This window comes from Leopardus geoffroyi, chromosome A2 (genome assembly GCF_018350155.1).
Source record: "Leopardus geoffroyi isolate Oge1 chromosome A2, O.geoffroyi_Oge1_pat1.0, whole genome shotgun sequence".
Lineage (NCBI taxonomy): Eukaryota > Metazoa > Chordata > Mammalia > Carnivora > Felidae > Leopardus > Leopardus geoffroyi.
In genome coordinates this window covers 45,060,587-45,078,518 of record NC_059331.1, presented here as the reverse complement: position 1 = coordinate 45,078,518, position 17,932 = coordinate 45,060,587, and the positions used below count along the sequence as shown (strand labels likewise).

General features: G+C 38.0%; 1 protein-coding gene across 8 annotated transcripts in view; it reads right to left on the bottom strand.

The window, feature by feature from the left end:
- Window positions 1–17,932, bottom strand: part of CNTN4 (contactin 4) — a 901,803-nt gene that overhangs the window by 151,439 nt on the left and 732,432 nt on the right. For all 8 annotated transcript variants that reach the window (XM_045493589.1, XM_045493588.1, XM_045493585.1 and 5 more), the window contains 2 exons: window positions 13,889–13,991; window positions 11,052–11,236 (listed from right to left, as the gene is read on the bottom strand). In XM_045493589.1, coding sequence (XP_045349545.1) covers window positions 11,052–11,236; window positions 13,889–13,991 — 288 coding nt within the window. The remainder of the gene's footprint in view (window positions 1–11,051; window positions 11,237–13,888; window positions 13,992–17,932) is intronic.

Sequence of the window (17,932 nt, the reverse complement as noted above, 5' to 3'; positions counted from 1 at the left end):
ATTGTTGCATAGGAGGGGAGGCTGAAAGGGTCGATTTTCAAAAAAAAAAAAAAAGTTGTAACATCAACAAGCATTAATTTCAACGAAAGGTTATAACCTTCATCCTTGAAAGAGCTGCAAGTCTGCCATTGTTCTGTATCTTCCTGCTGCTCATGCAAAGGGAGCTCAAAAGGTAGATACCTTTTCTGTTCTCTGCTTGGAGAGTTTGATGTGTAACCCTGATAGGGCTAACGGCAGTTGTGTGCCTGATTTCACATTCAACCTGCTGAATATTTACCCCCCACAGAGTCCATGAAAACAAAGCAAACAAGAAAAGCTACAGAAATCTATGTGGAATATTAACAACTAAGCCAAACTTTTCAAAGAGACTGAGGGAAAAATAAATGGAAGGGCAAATGTAACTTATGAAGCAATGTCAAGTTGTAGTTCAAAAAGGAAACATCAAAACCACGTGCAAAGACTGAGATTTCAATGTCACAGATTTCCTGCAACACTTGAGCTTATTCGTTGCTTTCTTTCAAAAATATAGAAACCTGGAATGGAAGCAAAGCCTTGCCATCCCACACTCAAAAAAAGAGATGGGGCAGGGCAGGGAGAGTCTTGAGAGGATTTTGCAAACACCTTGCAAAGTTCTAACTGACGACTTCCATGGGCTCATTTTGTCTCTTCCAACAGGCTTATGGAAGTTAAGGTGCTTGACAAGAATGCTCACTGGTAGTTATTTGTGCTGGTCAAGGTGAAATCACACACTAATTCAGCTGATGTAAGACATCATCATATACTTTCTTTGTTTTTAAGTAAAATTAATTCATAGAAGACAAATGTGAAATGATAAAAACATATTCCTTTTGAGGTGATACCTGGACAAGGGCCCAGGATCAGGAAAAGAATATCATATTATATAAATGGCAAAGAATGAGATAATCTTACTTTTTAACATGCCAGTTGCAGATCTATAGGGCAAATGCCCACACAGTGAAGATTTCTGCTGCCACTCACTTAGACTGGATGAATCAGATCTAAGAGTGAATTTCTTGTATGCAGTCTGTGACTGATGAAAATTGTTTATATCTCTCCATATCTCTTTAGGTCACCTAGTTCAAAGTCTTTGGATAACAAATGGTCCACTTTAGAGCATGATGAAAACATGATTTCATATATATATATATATATATATATATATATATATATATATACACATATACATATATACACGCACACATATATATATATACATACATATGTATATATATATACATATATAACGTGTATATATATGTTGGCTAATGCATATGGGTCTAAGGTATTTATTACTTAGTATCTAGTTTTAACTACCTTTTATGATTCCATTTATAAATAGTAACTCTTAAGTAAGACCTGAACAGGTTGGTATAGCACTAGTATTTCAGAAACCAAGTTGTATTTAAATGCCTTTTTGGGTAATATATGTAGATCCCACGTATTAAACAGAATGAATCACATCCACATATTAAACCATCTATTTTGGCTATTCATGTTCTTTCAAGATTTGAAACAGAAGAATTCCTTCTCTGTAACATCTCATCTTGTTCTCAAGCTACAAATTCAAATATAAGGTTAAATGATTATGTAGGATTTGACCTTGTGACACCATTAGTCTCTTGGATAGATGAACAATCTTTTCATTTCAATCTTTTATAAAATAACTGCCAGAAATTACCTAAATCTTTGTGTATTCCAGCCAATGGAATCATGTAAGCATCATATCCAATAAGAATTTATACTGCTGATGGATTGAATTTGAACTCAGTGGCCAAACAATTCTCAAATCTACATCTCAACCTAGATCTCTGATTCTCCAAAACCAAAAATTTCTAATAAGAAGAAATGCCATCATGAGCCTTAGAACTTAGAAATTTAAAAATGTAAAAGAAAGCATATGCTGGGGAAAAGCATTTAAATCACTATTGCAAAGATGATCCAGTGGCCATTCGAAATTATTTCTGGTTACTTACATAGTCTTGGAGAAGATGAATCAGCTCCAGGGAATACAGAGGTTTAACTAATAATATTGCTTAAGAAGTTTATTAGTAGTGGGTTTTATAAACCTGAAGATAATCACTTGGATTCAATTTACCACCTGGATATGGATATGGATATAAATATGGATAGCTGCTTCCCAAATCCTTATCTCCAGACTGGAAGTTTGGATTGTTCACAGAATCACTGATATATTCTCATTATCTTCACCTTGAAACCAAATGTTCCCAGCACTAGCACTTGAACTATTCACTTTCAAACCTTACTGTAGAGGGTATTCCAACTTATCCTTATAGTCTCCTCTGAAACCCCTGACTTCCCATTTGCAGAAGTCACTGAATGGAAAGACCAGCTTAACCAGCAATACTTATACTGTGTCCCAAGGTAGGGTCCAAATTTGATCTTTGTTCAGCGTTTATCTAATCTCCCATCCTCTGACTTCAGGCTCTCGTTCACTCAACACATGGCGGCAGGAAAGCATCCTACTATGGGGGGTTTCAAATTCAATTTTGCAAAGCTTTGAGGTCTCTTGGGAGGTATTTTCTTCAACTAGAGAAGGCTTGCTTTGTTTTAAACATAGAGAATTTGATGTAAAAAAAAGGAACTTAATGATTAAACAACATGTGTACTTTGAAAAATACTACACTGAAGCCATCTAAATCTTGTCTTGGATTTGGAGCCTGGAGTTTGAAAGCTTGTTTACACATTTAAATTGAGGAGAGGCTGGGCTTGACAGTGTCCAAAATATGCTAAGTCTTGAGACTGAATCTTTTTTTTTTTAATTTTTTTAATGTTTTTATTTATTTTTGAGACAGAGAGAGACAGAGCATGAGCAGGGGAAGGGCAGAGAGAGAGGGAGACAAAGAATCTGAAGCAGGCTCCAGGCTCCGAGCTGTCAGCACAGAGCCTGACGCGGGGCTTGAACTCACACACCGCGAGATCATGACCTGAGCCGAAGTTGGACGCTCAACCGACTGAGCCACCCAGGTGCCCCTTGAGACTGTATCTTGAACTAACTGAATTCTTGGGTCTCCCAGGTTCTCTGTTAATTTGTGCTTCACTCAGACACCCCTACTTAGGGTCTCTTCACCTCTGTACTGTACTTTTGCTTCTGGAAATGACAATATCATCAGGACAAGCCTCTCAAAGGTAACAATGATAAACTCTATACAAAAGATAAAAGCTGACTATGTGAAGGCAGCCAAGAGCAAGCATATTTCTATTAATAGGTGTTCACTAATAAATACAACAGATGTGACTGGAGGAATTAAGTCTCTGTGTGAGATAATGGACAAAATTTATGAATGTGCTTTGCACACTGTAAATGTTATACATACCAGGAGAACATTACCACCATTTCATATTTTTAGGCTAATATTTAAAGTACTCTGCCATCTTGTTCTACCCAGTTCTCTTACTTTCTCTCCACCTCTGCCCAGAAAATACATAGCTGCCATCAAATAAGGGTCTTCTTTATCCTCAAGTCCAATAAGTCAGTTCTTCCTTGTATCTTTGTTCTTATCATTTTTTCTTCTTGGAATATTTCTCTTCCCTCCATCCCTAACCTGTTTTTACTCTGAAGAAACAGCTCCTCCATGAGGCCTTCCCCGATCGGCCAATCACAATCCTTCTGAACACATACAGTTCATTTGGCACAAACAGCCTGATTTGTGCCATCACTTGTATTGTTTTTGTAAGGCCTTACAGCTGGTTCACTAAGCCCACTTTTGCTCACAAAAAACAAGCTATTACTCTAGCCTAACATGGATTAATTTCCCTTTAACTTTCAACTTAATCACTACCTAGTGATTCTCAGAATCTGGTCTTACTGGGTTGATTTTATCCCTTCCTGCTCCTTCCCCTATGCACCTTCTGAGCAAAATACCACCAAGCTCTGACACTATGTATTTATGGGGTATCTCATCAACATCACTTTATATTTGTTATTTCTCAACCCCATAATAACCTGTAGGTTAAATGGAATTTTCCTCATTTTACAGATGAAGCATAGAAATAGTAAGGTCTCAATTCAGAAAGTGGTCCAGTTAGGATGGGCACACAGGCCTGCTTGCCTCCAACACCCATGCTCTCTATCTATACGTTCTGAAAACATGTGCAACCTTACCATCAGTGGTGATGTGAGCATTTTTTGGACCTGTGTTTCTCAAAGTATGGTCTAAGGACCACCAGGATTCCCTAGGTCTCTTTCAGAGAGCCCATGACATCTTTTCTTTCCAACTACCTATCTGTAGGAGATTTCCTTCATATACTTCAACCAAAACAATACATCATGACTGACTGAACACACAAGCACATATAAGAGTCCAGCTTTCTTCTGTTAAAACAGACATTAAAGAGATTTGCAAACACATAAGCAATGCCTCTTTTCTTATTAATTTCTCTGTGAAAAAATATAATCAGTTTTCTTAAAATATGTTAATTATGTTAACAGGTCATTTTAAAATAAAGTATTAAATTAGGGGCAGCCTGGGTGGCTCAGTCGGTTGAGCATTCAACCTCAGCTCAAGTCATGATCTCACAGTTCACAAGTTCAAGCCCTATGTCAGGCTCTATGCTGGCAGCTCAGATCCTGGGGCCTGCTTCGGATTCTCTGCCTCCCTCTCTGCACCAGCACACCCCCCCCTCCGCCCCCAACCACCTTGCTCATGCTCTCTCTGTCTCAAAAATAAACATTAAAAATTTTTTTTAAATAAAAAACAAAAAGTACTAAATTAAATTATTTTAATTTTTAATATGGGATATACTGGTAGATACTGGCAAAAATCCTTTGGAGCATTTAATAATTTTTAAGGGTGAAAAGGGATCTTGAAACCACAAGTTTGAGAACTCCTACTTTAGATAAGCACAGAAACTTTCAGATAAATGAATCTACTTATGTAAAACTTGCTACAAGTATATTTAAACAGTATTCCTTGCTGGATAAAAATTATAACAGTACCTCTGCATTCTATGGTAATAACGAGTGAAGACATTGAATTGAATTTCAATATATTGTCCTTGATGTGACTTTTTCTTCCCTAGTCTGAAGCTTCTCTTGGGGTAAGGACCTTGTGTCCCCACTTCTGCATTACTTCTCACTGACCCTTATTCACAGTACGTTCTCAGTATGTACCTCTTGAAATTTACAGCAAGCCAATTTAATGGAACTACCAGACAAAGAGAAGGAACAAAAATTGTTGACTTCATTTTAGTGGCACTGACAGTAACTGAGGGTCTCAGTATCAGTTCTGTCCAGGACAATTAAACAGACTATTGCTCTACTCCGAAATTACCTTATCTGTTGTTTTCATCTTTTGGTCACTATGTCCTTTAAGCCACTTTGCAGGGCCGAATATTATCTAGAGATCACATACATGTAGCATATCCAGGGGGAAATTAGTATGCTGTGCTGCATGATGCTTCTGTATTCACTTGTTGATGACGTTAGAGATACTCAAACACTATTTGCACAGCCATCAAGCCTATAGTTTTGCCATTTGAGCCAAAGGACCATAGTATACAAGGTTTAGACATACAGCTATATATGTAATTTGGAATGGAAAATAAAAAGAGCTCATTCAGACTCAATCAGTTGATTATCTTAGAAAATAAGAAGAAAGCAAGGCAATTATTCATCTGGATGTTTTCATTTATGACACTGGTTGTGGGAAAATATGGAGAAAAAGTATCTGGATGATTAATGGATTTTCCCCTTACCTACTGTATTAAAATGTCTTATTGGCAGGAAAAATAACATGTGCAGTATAACAGAAAGGGCAGTTGTAGCCATGGTTCTGATTCTCACTCACTTTATGATCTTGGGTATGTTATTTCATGTCTCTGGGCTTTATTTTCTTTACTTATAAAAATCAAGGGGTTGGCCTTAGTAGTTCCTTCCAGCTCAAACGTGACAGGATTCTATGTATTACAGCCTGCTCAAATACTATATTCTCTATTTCCTAATGGTGAAGAGGATTTTACTCTCTTAACACCTGTTACATATAGGAGGAATTACACAAAAGCTATTAAATATCAGGTTCTTTTAGTTCACACTTCATTCTTCTAAATGATGACTATAATACTATTGGTCTATTTGTGAAAAAAAAAAAAGGAAGTGACTATACAGACACAATGAGGCAAAAAATGAGTAATTATCAAGTGAATTAAATCCATTTTGTACTTTCCTTTCCCTTCTTCAAAGATAATTACTTTAACGCCCTCATTCTACTTTGTCTGTGTAGACTGGCTACAATGCCTGATGTGACAGCGAGCTTTGTAGAGCTATGTAGCTTTGTAGAGAACCAGAACACCTTTGCCTGTGTGTAATGTAATCTCAGTTTCACTCTACCTACCACTTGCATACAGCTTAGCACAGAGTAATGGTTCACACAGTGTGGACTCTAGACAAACCGCATCAGCGTTACTGAAATACAACTTTAAAAAAATTTTTTTTAACATTTATTTATTTTTGAGACAGAGAGAGACAGAGCATGAATGGGGGAGGGTCAGAGAGAGAGGGAGACACAGAATCTGAAACAGGCTCCAGGCTCTGAGCTGTCAGCACAGAGCCCGACGCGGGGCTCAAACTCACGGACCGTGAGATCATGACCTGAGCCAAAGTCGGACGCTCAACTGACCGAGCCACCCAGGCGCCCCTGAAATACAACTTTTTAAAAATGCACGTTCTCGGGTCTCACCCTAGCTCTACAGAATCAGGACCTGTGAAGGTAGGGCCCAATATTCAGCATTTTAATAAATTCTTCATGTTATTCTGATGCACACTGAAGTACAAGAACCTCCAGCATGAAGGAACAAGCATGGCATTTGGAACCTAGCTCTGTGTCTTACTATGTAAACTTAAATCAGCTACATAAACTCTGGCAATCAGTTCCATCTACAAACTGGATTCATTAGAATGAGAATGTCTTACTGGTTGTACCTCCAAAATATATCCAAGTCTCTCTATTTATTTTCCTTCCTTGAGTCCTAGCCACTATCATCTCTCACCTAGATGGCTCCCTGATCGGTTGTCCTGTGTTTGCTCTGGGTTCCGCATCATCTATTCACCACAAAGCAACCACCGTGGTCTTCTAAAGACAAGAATCATATTAAATCACTCTCCTGGTTAAAATCTTCCAGTGGTTTCCCATTATACTCAAAATAAAACCCAAACTCTGTGCCTGGCTCATAAAGTACCGCATAATCTGTTGCTTTCCTATGCTTCAACACTTTTGTCCTTTCTCACCAAGATTTTGTTATATTGATTTCCTTGATGCTGCTCAAACATGTCAAGTAGTTTCCTGTCTCAGGGCCTTTGCAACTCCTTCCCTTCTGCTTGGAATGTACTTCCCTCAAAACTCTGGCTCTTTCTCATCCTTCAAGTTTTGGCTCAGAGTTCAAATCTCAGACTAGTCTTCCCTAATGACCTTATCTTATGAAGGCTTTCTTCTGCTCCTGTTTTTTTTTTTTTTCTATCACATCCTAATTACTTTCATTATAATTCTTATCACAATATGAAATTTTATAGTTCATTTATTTGCTTAATAGTATATTGTCTTTCAACTTCTAGTAAATATAAGCTCTTTGAGGGCAGGGATTTGTCCTGCAGCCCTAGTGCCTACATGTTCTGCCATATGTTCTGCAATATGTGTAGGGGCCTCTTTTGGGCAACAGCCTTGAACAATGGAAACTTGACTGAGGCAAAAGGGCCCACAGTGACCACTGAGCTGAATGCAAACAAGTTCATTAAGCAAATCACCTCGAAAGAGCCATAGGCCCTAACTGACCACTTACAACCAGGCACAGTTCCTAAGATTACTGAAAAAGGGAAAGCTGTATACATTCCCCATATTTCCCCACTCTGCCCTATAACTATAGCCCCTCACCACCGCCTTGTGGCAGACAGTCTTTCTTTTGATGTCCTTCCCTCTGCTCCCTTGCAGTGTATTCAATAGGCTCGTATCTCCTTTGTTCTGCCTTCAGTGAATTCTTTCACTGCCTCGTGCTGCCGGCCCCTACACCATCCAACGGGATGCACCACAATATGTAGGCAATGAAAAAAGATATTTGTTGAACTAATAATATATCAAAATAACTTTGGAAAATGTCTACCTTTAGCAACAAAGACCCATTGTATTTTACTCTTGAAAATTACAGACCTATTTGTAGAAAGTTTTTTACGTTGAAAAACGTCTGAAACAGCAGATTAAAACTAGACCACACTGCATAATGTATAAACTTATCCTGTCACTATATTGTATACCTGAAACTAATGTAACATTGTGTGTCAACCATAAAACACAAAACAAAGACTAGATCACACTGGTCAAGTATAAGTCATGGCAAAATTAAAATGGGAAGATAGGGTAGGGTAAAATGTTTTATATATGAACTAGTTTTAATTCTTCACACATATGAAACAGGAGTAGCACATGCAAATCTAAACACACAGGTAGAGTGGGAGCACACCAACCAGGAACAGGGGCTTCCATCATGCTGACACAGGGAAGATGGGAGCAATGGAATCATACCCAGCAGGCCTTGGGAGCAAGGTTAAATGGTTTCAATGCAAGATGAGGAAAACTGCCATTTTGCTAAGCCAGATCAGAAGTTAGCATACGCAGGATTGATGTGGAGACTTTGATGAATGGAACGAGATAACTTGGAACCATAAGAGAAGCAAGCTTCTAAACTCAAACCCATGGTTTATAATCCCTGAGCACAGCACATCTTAACACTGTGAGAAATTCTCTTGTCGACAAAGGCAGAACATTCATGGATAAGTGACTGGGGCTATTTTCTCCCCTTTTGTGATCTACATAGTGATTTTAATTATAATAACTCATTTAAATTGGAGATCTAGACAGCTGGATATTAGGCACTCAGCATTGGGAAAACCCAATAGAGACCAAAAAAATGAGCGGCAAAAAAAAATGACAGCCAAGCACTTTTGTATAATTAATCCCTCCTGTGACAATGAAAACAGTTCGATAATTTCTGTGTCACTGATATGCTAGCTGAGGAAAAACAAAAGAATAAACATAGATACAACAGCCAAACACTATTAAAGTCAACTGATCTGACAAGCTTCTAACACCAAGGGTGGTTGACAACTGAGAAAAAAGCTGAGTTATCTACAGAAAGCAGGCAAATTTCATTCTGCTTTTTCCCCCATGCATGGATACAGATAACTCCATTTAAAAGGGAAACACTGGTAGAATCTGATTTTCAGGGCAGGATCCCTGAAGGGAAAAAAACAAAACAAAATATTTTACTGCACAAGGCTGAGGGCCAGTGACAAATTCGATTCTCTACAACGGTAATTCTGGAGTATTCTTTTTCCAGTGGAGGAAAACTTTGACCCACTAGGAAGTACTATGCCAACTCCTGGTTACAGAACATTTCATACCTCCATAACATACTGAAAACAGATATTTCACTTAAAAGAAAACCATGGAAATGAAAATAACTGTATTCAATTAGTTGAGCAACTCAAATAACACTTGGCAACAACCATAGCTGAACTGAAAAGTCTATTCAACTAATAAAAGAGAAAAAACATTGGCCTTTAACCTATTTTCAGGTTGTTCTTATCTGACATGTAAGGAATAATTATCACACTGGTGAGAAAAATGTGCCCTAAACACTTGAAAAATACATCAATTGCATCTCACTAAACAAATGTGTAATTCTTGGTGCTATGTTTTCCCTGTCAGTTAACTATGGCGTCTTTTGCTTTTTAACCAATCAAATACGGGATCAACTATCACAGTTTAAGAAAAGGCAAAGATCAAATATCAACTCCGTCATTTGGCTTGAGTAGAATTAGTTCTTTATAATTGCTGAAGAAAGATGAATGATTAAAGAAGTGGGCAAATTTATTCAAACAACTGTTGCCCAGGTCATCACGTGAAATACCTTCTAGAACCATGTGGGCTCTTCTGCCTCCCCACATATATCAGGTATCTAAGTACCAAATGCTGAGGGTCACGTGAGAGAGTTCTCTGCAAAGTAGCGGATACTCAAAATGTCCACTCAGTTTCCAATCACGTTTCTAAAGAACATTTTATGACTAATGAACAAAATCTGGCTATATCTTAAAACAAAATACTTTAGAAGAAGAACTGATGAAGTAAATAGACTTTTTGGTATCTGTTATTGCAAAAAATAAGAACATTTAAAACTTTTGCTGTAACTTGTGCCTAAAGAGCTATTCTCAGTATTTCAATACATATTGTTGTGTATTTAAGCCATTCTTGAATAATTATCAACCTACAATATTTATTTTCAATGCCCAGAAAGATGGGATTCAGGCATGTTCCAATTTGGCAGAACTCTATTTGCCTTCAAAATGCCTATCCAGTGAAATCCCTTTTTGGATTTCAAATTGACACCCTAACAGGGTTTCCAAGATTGGCTAAATTGACGACCACGTGCTAGCAGTTTCACATTTATATTATGTTTGGATCAATGCCGATGATTTGATTGGAATAGGAGCAGCTGCACATAAAGTCTTTGGGGTGAGAGAGATTTGTCATGCTCCACTCTGATAACTAAATTTGGGGACTGTGCATTTTGAAATGTTCATGGTACCACATTAAATTGCTATCAAATAGAAGCAATTACAAAGAATTAACATGAGCCCCAAATCAAAATTCTAAGGAAGAAAAGCATACAGCTTAAAAAAAAATAAATTAGGAAGAAAGAATAACAAAATGTTTCCTGCATCAAGTTTACAGCTTAATGGCAAGAGGAAACACGGTTCCTTTGCAAGTGCGTTCACACTAATATCCATCTCCCAAACACCTCAGCCTAATTTCTTCCTCTCTGCTCCGTCAACATCCTTGTCCCCCACCCTTACTCTCCACACCCAGAATCACCCAGGGAATGCTAATTAGCAGCAAACCAAGGGTTTTACACAGTCCTATTCTAAACAATCTTTTCTGAAAAGCCTGAACGCAAACCTCTTGGTTTACGCTTTTAATACCAAGGTCTGTAGAACTACAAATGATAAAGTGGGAAGGCAAACTTACCATAAAAAGTCAACTGTCCCCTTGCTACATTTTTCCCTCTTGAATTTTCAGCCACACATTCATATAAACCAGCATCCTCCTGCTGAAAATTGGGGATTTCAAGAATTCCACTGGATTTGTGTCTTCTGGCTTTCCTTGCTATAGGCTTTCCATCAGCTCTTCTCCAAATAATAGTTGGTACTGGACTGATAGAATAAAAAAGAGTGAATCAAATTAGAGAAAACCATATATTTTATTTGAACCTATGCTTCCCATAACCCCTTCCTTCTTGGTTCTAAGCATATAAACTTGCCCTAAACAGTACTCCCCAAAGTTCATTCATTCATGTATCACTATTACGATTTTAGCCATATCCACATTTCTAGTGTGATTATATATTAAGTGTTTTTCTTAGAATCAAATAACCTTTCATAACCTTAAATAAGGTAATATATCTCCTATACAATAGTAACACTAAAAAACATTTTTATATGCTTGTTATATATCTTTTTAGTACAAATGCTTTTTTCCACATCATTAACAGGAAAATAAAAATGTCCACGCACAAATGTGTAAGATTAAAGATGCGTGCAAATTCTTTCACATTCCTCTCATACAAGGTACAGGCCCTCCTATGTCTTGAACCTGCTGCGTTGTTCAACTACTTTGATTACTGAACTAAGACAGAAGTGATGTTGTACCGTTTCAAGGGTTAGGCAATAAGAAACTGGCAGCTTCTATTTTCTGTCTCCTGGGACATTCTCTCTAGAACCTTACCAACTGATAACAGCAGTTCACCAGACAGTGGTTTAGGGAAATTTTTACTTAAAATAGAAAGATAAGGAAAGCAGCCATCTGTGGGGTCTTTATGTACTCTCATGGCATCTATCATCCTACAACCATAACTGTTAGAGCACATCTTAAATTGCAAGGAGGGCATCATTGAGTCTGCAAATCAATGCTTTAGCAAGCTAACCACAGCTTTTAAGACTGCAGCTTCCTACCAGGGGATACAATTATTTACTTATTTATTTTTCACAAAACACACACACAGAGAAGTAATTAGGCTAAAGACTTGCTAATCTTCTCTGGAAAACCTGAGATGGTATTTAAAAAATTAAAGCCATCAATTCTACTATACTTGTCTTAGAACAATTTAAGTTCATTCAACAGACACCAACTCTAAATGCAGAAAGGGTTCTATCAAAAGTACATTACGGGTGCCTTTACATCTAATGAGATACACACTTAATACAGGCCTTTACAAATAACTATACTTAGACACAGTCTTCCTGCTCTTAAGTGGGCAGTGATGATGTATTTTGGCAGTTGGATATGCATACCCAAATATCTTTGTGTAGACTGGAGGAACCCAATTTTGGTCTTTTGTTTTTACTCCAGTGCCATTCAGGCAGTATGAATAGAGTTTAATTCACACCCCCTTTGAAGTATGAACAACAACAATTTTGCTCTCTCTTCAAAAAAGATTTTTCAAGGTGTCACCTTGCATAGTGTACCAAATTTACATCTAGGCTGCCCAGTTAACCTGCTTTCATCTTTTCCCTGGATTGGGTTTCCCAATGTATATATTTAAAATAAAAAATGGGGCCATGCGATAAAAATGGGGCCAGGCTGCTTAGCAGTCTGGTTTCAGTCTCTTAGTAATAAATTACGGGCATTTTCTATTTCTCACATGTTGTTTTACAATTTGACTTTTAATGTCTGAACAGTGTTCAGTCCTACAGGTATGTCATAATTTATTTAAGGTGATAAGTTTTCAGGACATAAAAATTTACCAGTATATGTATGGTACCAAAGTAAAGATACTGGTGTAATTTATACTGCCCTGACTTAAAACCATGGAAACCAAAAGAATCCTTTTATTAGAGCTGAAAATATAGTGATAAAAAGGAATACCTTTCTTCTATGGTTGCTGTAAACACAAAAAATATACAGAAACAGATCACATGCTGATACAGGGGTTGGGCACAAGCAAGTGCTGTTGCCTTAGCCATGATCTGGGCGCAGGAAGAGGATGGGGAGTTAGCAATGGGTTAGCGGGAAATAGGGTTGGGTGTAGAGATCTACATCAATCAATAAATTCCATAGATGATCTAAAATTCTCATTTCAGATGACAGTGTGTACCATTTATGCCAACCCCCAACACCCCCCCCCCCTTTTTTAGGATTACTGGGAAAATCTTAACTGATCTCTTTTTCCATTTTCTTTGTGCCCTCTGAGAGATAGATACTCTATGGAAACGTTAACTGGATCCCAACTAGGCTTATCTATAATTCCACAGACTTAATAATAAAGTTGGGAGTAATTTTCGGGTGAGTCTGTAAAATAGAGACTCTCTTAAAGAATATAAGATCTTCCCTATCTTTAGCCAGAGAAGAAAATCCAAAGTAGAGAGAAGAGACTGGTAATTTAAAAAGAAATTCAAGAAAAGTTTGATGCATCCTCTGTAAACTAGGGCCAGACTGAAAGTCCATATTTTTCTAAATAGTCGGCTTGAGCGTACCTCAAATGAAGGCCATTGTTTTCCTGTCATTCTGGGTTAGACAGCGTGCACATTATAGGTCACAATAATAGAAGAAAATACTTTTTCAGAATTGCCCATTCTCTTCTCCTTTGTGGCCATGTCAATTGTGGCAGCCTAATCCCCTTTGTGCCATTACATGTACTCTCTCCATGGTGAGAGGGCAGAATCAAAGATGCATACGTGGCATCACAAAAAGAAAGGCCTGACTTGCTTTTCAGTCACCTCAGAAGCCATCACCGCGAACAGTGCAAATAAACTTCTACACCCGCACAGGCTGAAGGGTGAAGAAGACGGAAGAGAAACCAGACTTACTTTCCTAAGGCAAAGCATTCCAGCTTGACTGTTGTTCCTTTGGCGGTGGGCACCGTTTCTGGGAATTGCACTTCTATTTTTGGCTCATATTCACCCATCACCCCTGTGAATAAACAAAGGGACTAAGTCTTTGAGTCTCTTTTAAAACATACATTAGTGTTTTTGTTAATTTAGGACGCTCTCATACATCATTATGTGCACAATTAATTCCTTCATTTAAAGCAGGTTCTATCTCTAACCAGCCTTGAATTGTGGCTCTTCTCCCAGTTACTGCTAGGGGAAATTTTGTGTCACAGTGCCATACCATCTGCCTAGGATCAAATTCTCTGTGCATACAACTTCACTTCTTGAAAAACCTTTTTTTAAAAGGGAGTCATGGACCACATAAGGAGGGGAGAGATAAAGTCTCAGTCACCAGGGAAACCAAATAAATGATCTTTTTGAAAACATACTGCAAAAAAAATTTAAGTACTTTACCAAAATACTTGCTGCTCTATTATGTCTATGTAAGAAAAAAATCTGAGTAGTCAGTTACTCAATTACGAATTACTTTATCATTCACTTCCTAAACCAATCTGAATTAATCATAAATTAGTACAGAGAAGGTAACATCAAATGCCAGTGACATTATATTCTGAACCAAGGTAAAAATGACAGGAGGAAGTAATACAGAAAACAATCTTTAAATCATACCCACCTTCCCAAAGGCATGCTGACTTTAAGGTCATATTCTCTCACTTTCCTATATCGTAGGAAATTGTACAATTGTGGTCACGGTAACATAACCTAACAAACTAAGTCCATACTTTATAACTAAAAACCAATGATTTCTTATCAATAAATTATCTTAAAAATTTTTTTTAAATGTTTATTTTGGAGTGAGAGAGAGAGAGAGAGAGAGGGAGGGACATGAGCAGGGGAGGGGCAGAGAGAGACAGAGACAGAGCAGGAACGGGGGAGGGCAGAGAGAGGGAGACAGAATCTGAAGCAGGCTGCAGGGTCTGAGCCGTCAGCACAGAGCCCGACGCGGGGCTGAACTCACCAGCCATGATATCATGACCTGAGTTCAAGTTGGACACTGAATCGACTGAGCCACCCAGGCACCCCTCTTACCAATACATTCTTGACCCCATCTCCCACTGATCAAATCCATTTATTTCTATTCAATGTCTCGTCCTTTCTGTGATCTCTGATTGAGCTGTGCCAATATAAAATTTGGAATTATCTAACATACTAAGAAATGATAGGACCCTTCATTTCACCTCTCCTTTAGGCTTTCCATAATTATAGAAAAAAAGACTGAGGGATTCAGAAGAAAAGGTGAAAGCAAGGAATGGACAGGGACAGGTACAATGACAGAGAGAAATGATTCCACTCATTTGGTTGAGGTGACCGTATTCATCTGCAGCTTCAATGTTTGGGAAGCATCAAGGGGATTTTGCTAATGTGCAAAAAAGAAAATCAATGCTGTGAGATAACCTAACTGTCTGGCTAGGTTTGCTGTGAAGTATGTGGTCCAAAGTGCAAAGTTGAACATAACTTTGATTTTTTTCCTTTCATAGAATGACAGGGAAGGTTGGATTTGGAAGGGGCTTTTTAAATAATTTAGTTCAGCATTTTTAATCTTGGCATTCATGGATGAACACTTTCCTACAGAGAGGACCTGCAGCTAGCAATCTATTCTCAAAAAGACTATAACCCACTCCCCCCAATGCAATTAAAATCAGTTCTAATCTATCCCTCCCTTTTGTGAGCAAGGCTGTAATCTCAAAGGGGTTAAGCAGTTTGTCTTTAGTTTTACAACAAACTAGTTGGTGTTCCAGTTTGTAAATCTGGTCCCCAATTCCTCTTTTACTATGGCGTCTCACCACCGCAATGAAGAACACTGGAAAACTAGATTCAAATACATTAAATCTATGTTGCAACATTCAGATACAAAACCACTCCTTCCTTTTTGGCCAGTTTGGGTTCCCTTCCACTTAAATTCGGGTTTGCCTTCCTTTAAGCATTTGCCACAAAGCTAGACCAGCAAAGAAGTGGCACTTGCTAATGACGGCATTCACCCACAGCTGCTGAACTTGCTAACCAACAGCCCATACGGTTGACTCATTGTCCCATAAATATCAGTAGTATGACTCTCAGCCCAGGAACAAGTTAACACCTTTTAGTGCTGTGTGTGTGTGTGTGTGTGTGTGTGTGTGTGTGTGCGCGCGCGTGGCTATGTACTCCAAGAGCAGTGTTAATTAAAAAAAGAATTGCTTTGGGAGAAAGAGGTCTTTTGTGCTCCCAGGAAATCATAACAGTCTGCACTGCAGTGTATCATGTGTGGGAGGGAGATGAGACAATAATGTTAAAATACAACAGGCAAGGCTGTTTTAGCAGTGATCAGGTGGTCCCTCTGCCTTCTCTTTCTTTAAACATTACATACGCATTAGGTTTCTTTAACCCAGCTCTGAAAGATATACCAAGGAGAAAATATATCTCACACAATCTTGTCCTGAGAAAGTGAGATATCACTGCAATGCAGAGACAGTGTGCATGGTCCTGTGCCCTGTCATCTCCTCATCCTAAACTCCTACTTATCAAGGCCCAGACTCAAAGTCCACTCCTCTAGGATCCTTTTTCCCTTCCTCTGTCTGGACTACTCTATACCTCACAGTGGCCTTTAAATGACCAGACAGCATTAACACCTCTGTGCCTCAGCTCTACTGTTTCCCCTGACTTCTTAAAAAAAAACAACAACACACATTTACTGAGGTGTAATTTACGTACAAATTCAAAGATTTTCAGTAAATTTACCAAGTTGCAAAGTCATGGCCATAATCCACTTTTTTCAGCATTTCCATCACCCCATGATCCTTCATGTCTATTTATAGTCAATCCTCAGAACCCATTCCAGCCCGAGGCAGCTTCTAATCTGCTTTCTCTCTCTGATAATTTGCCTTTTCTGGATGTTTCATATAAATGGAATTATACACCATGTGTTCTTTTGTATCTGGGCTCTTTCACTTGGCATAGTGTGATCAAGGTTCATCCATGTTGCAGAATTTATCAGTAGTTTGTTCATTTTTATTGCTGAATACTATTCAACTGTATGGTTATACCATATCTTATTTATGTCTGTCCTGGTCATATTAGCAACAACATGACACAAACGGAATGGCTTAAAGAAAAAGAAATGTATTCTCTCACAGTTCTGGAGGGTAGAAGTCATAAATGAAGTGATGACAGGGCTCTGCCCCCTCTGACATTCTGGGTAGAATTGTCCCTTGCCTCCTCCTAGCTTCTGGTGGTGGCCATAAATCTTCGGTGTTCCTGGGCTTACACCGGTATCACTCGAGTCTCTACTTCTGTCATCACACGGCATTCTCTCTATGTGTCTTCCCATTGTACTTTTATAAGGACACCAGTCATACTGGATTAATGACCAACTGCAGTCTGATATGACTTCACCTGAATTAACTGCACCCATAAAAACCATATTTCCAGATAAGGTCATATTTTGAGTACTAGGAGGGTTACATCTTCAACATATCTTTTTTGAGGGACACAATTCAACTCATAATACCAGTTAATGGGCATTTATTTAGATCGCCTCCACTTTTAGTGATAATGAGTTATGCTTCTAAGAACATTTGCTTGCAAGTCTTTGTGTGGAAATGTCTTTCATTTTTCATGCTTCCTATGATTTTTGGGCGGATAACTTTTCTCCTGCTTCATGTCTCAGCTCAAATGGAGCCCCTTCAGAGGAGTGCTTTCACTTAAACTCACCAAAAAACTACTGCCATATAAATAATGTCATTTTACACATAAAATTTTGGGCCCCTCTCAAACAGCATTACTGTTGTTGATCATCTTTATAGCTATTTATATATATATATATATATATATATATATACATATATATATATATGTATGTATATATATATATGTATATATATATATATGTTATCTCTTTTTCTTTGTGTTTTCACTTTCTCGAAAAATGGAAAGACTTTCAAATTTTTTCTGTAACCCTCACAAATCTTAGTTCAGTACCAGGCA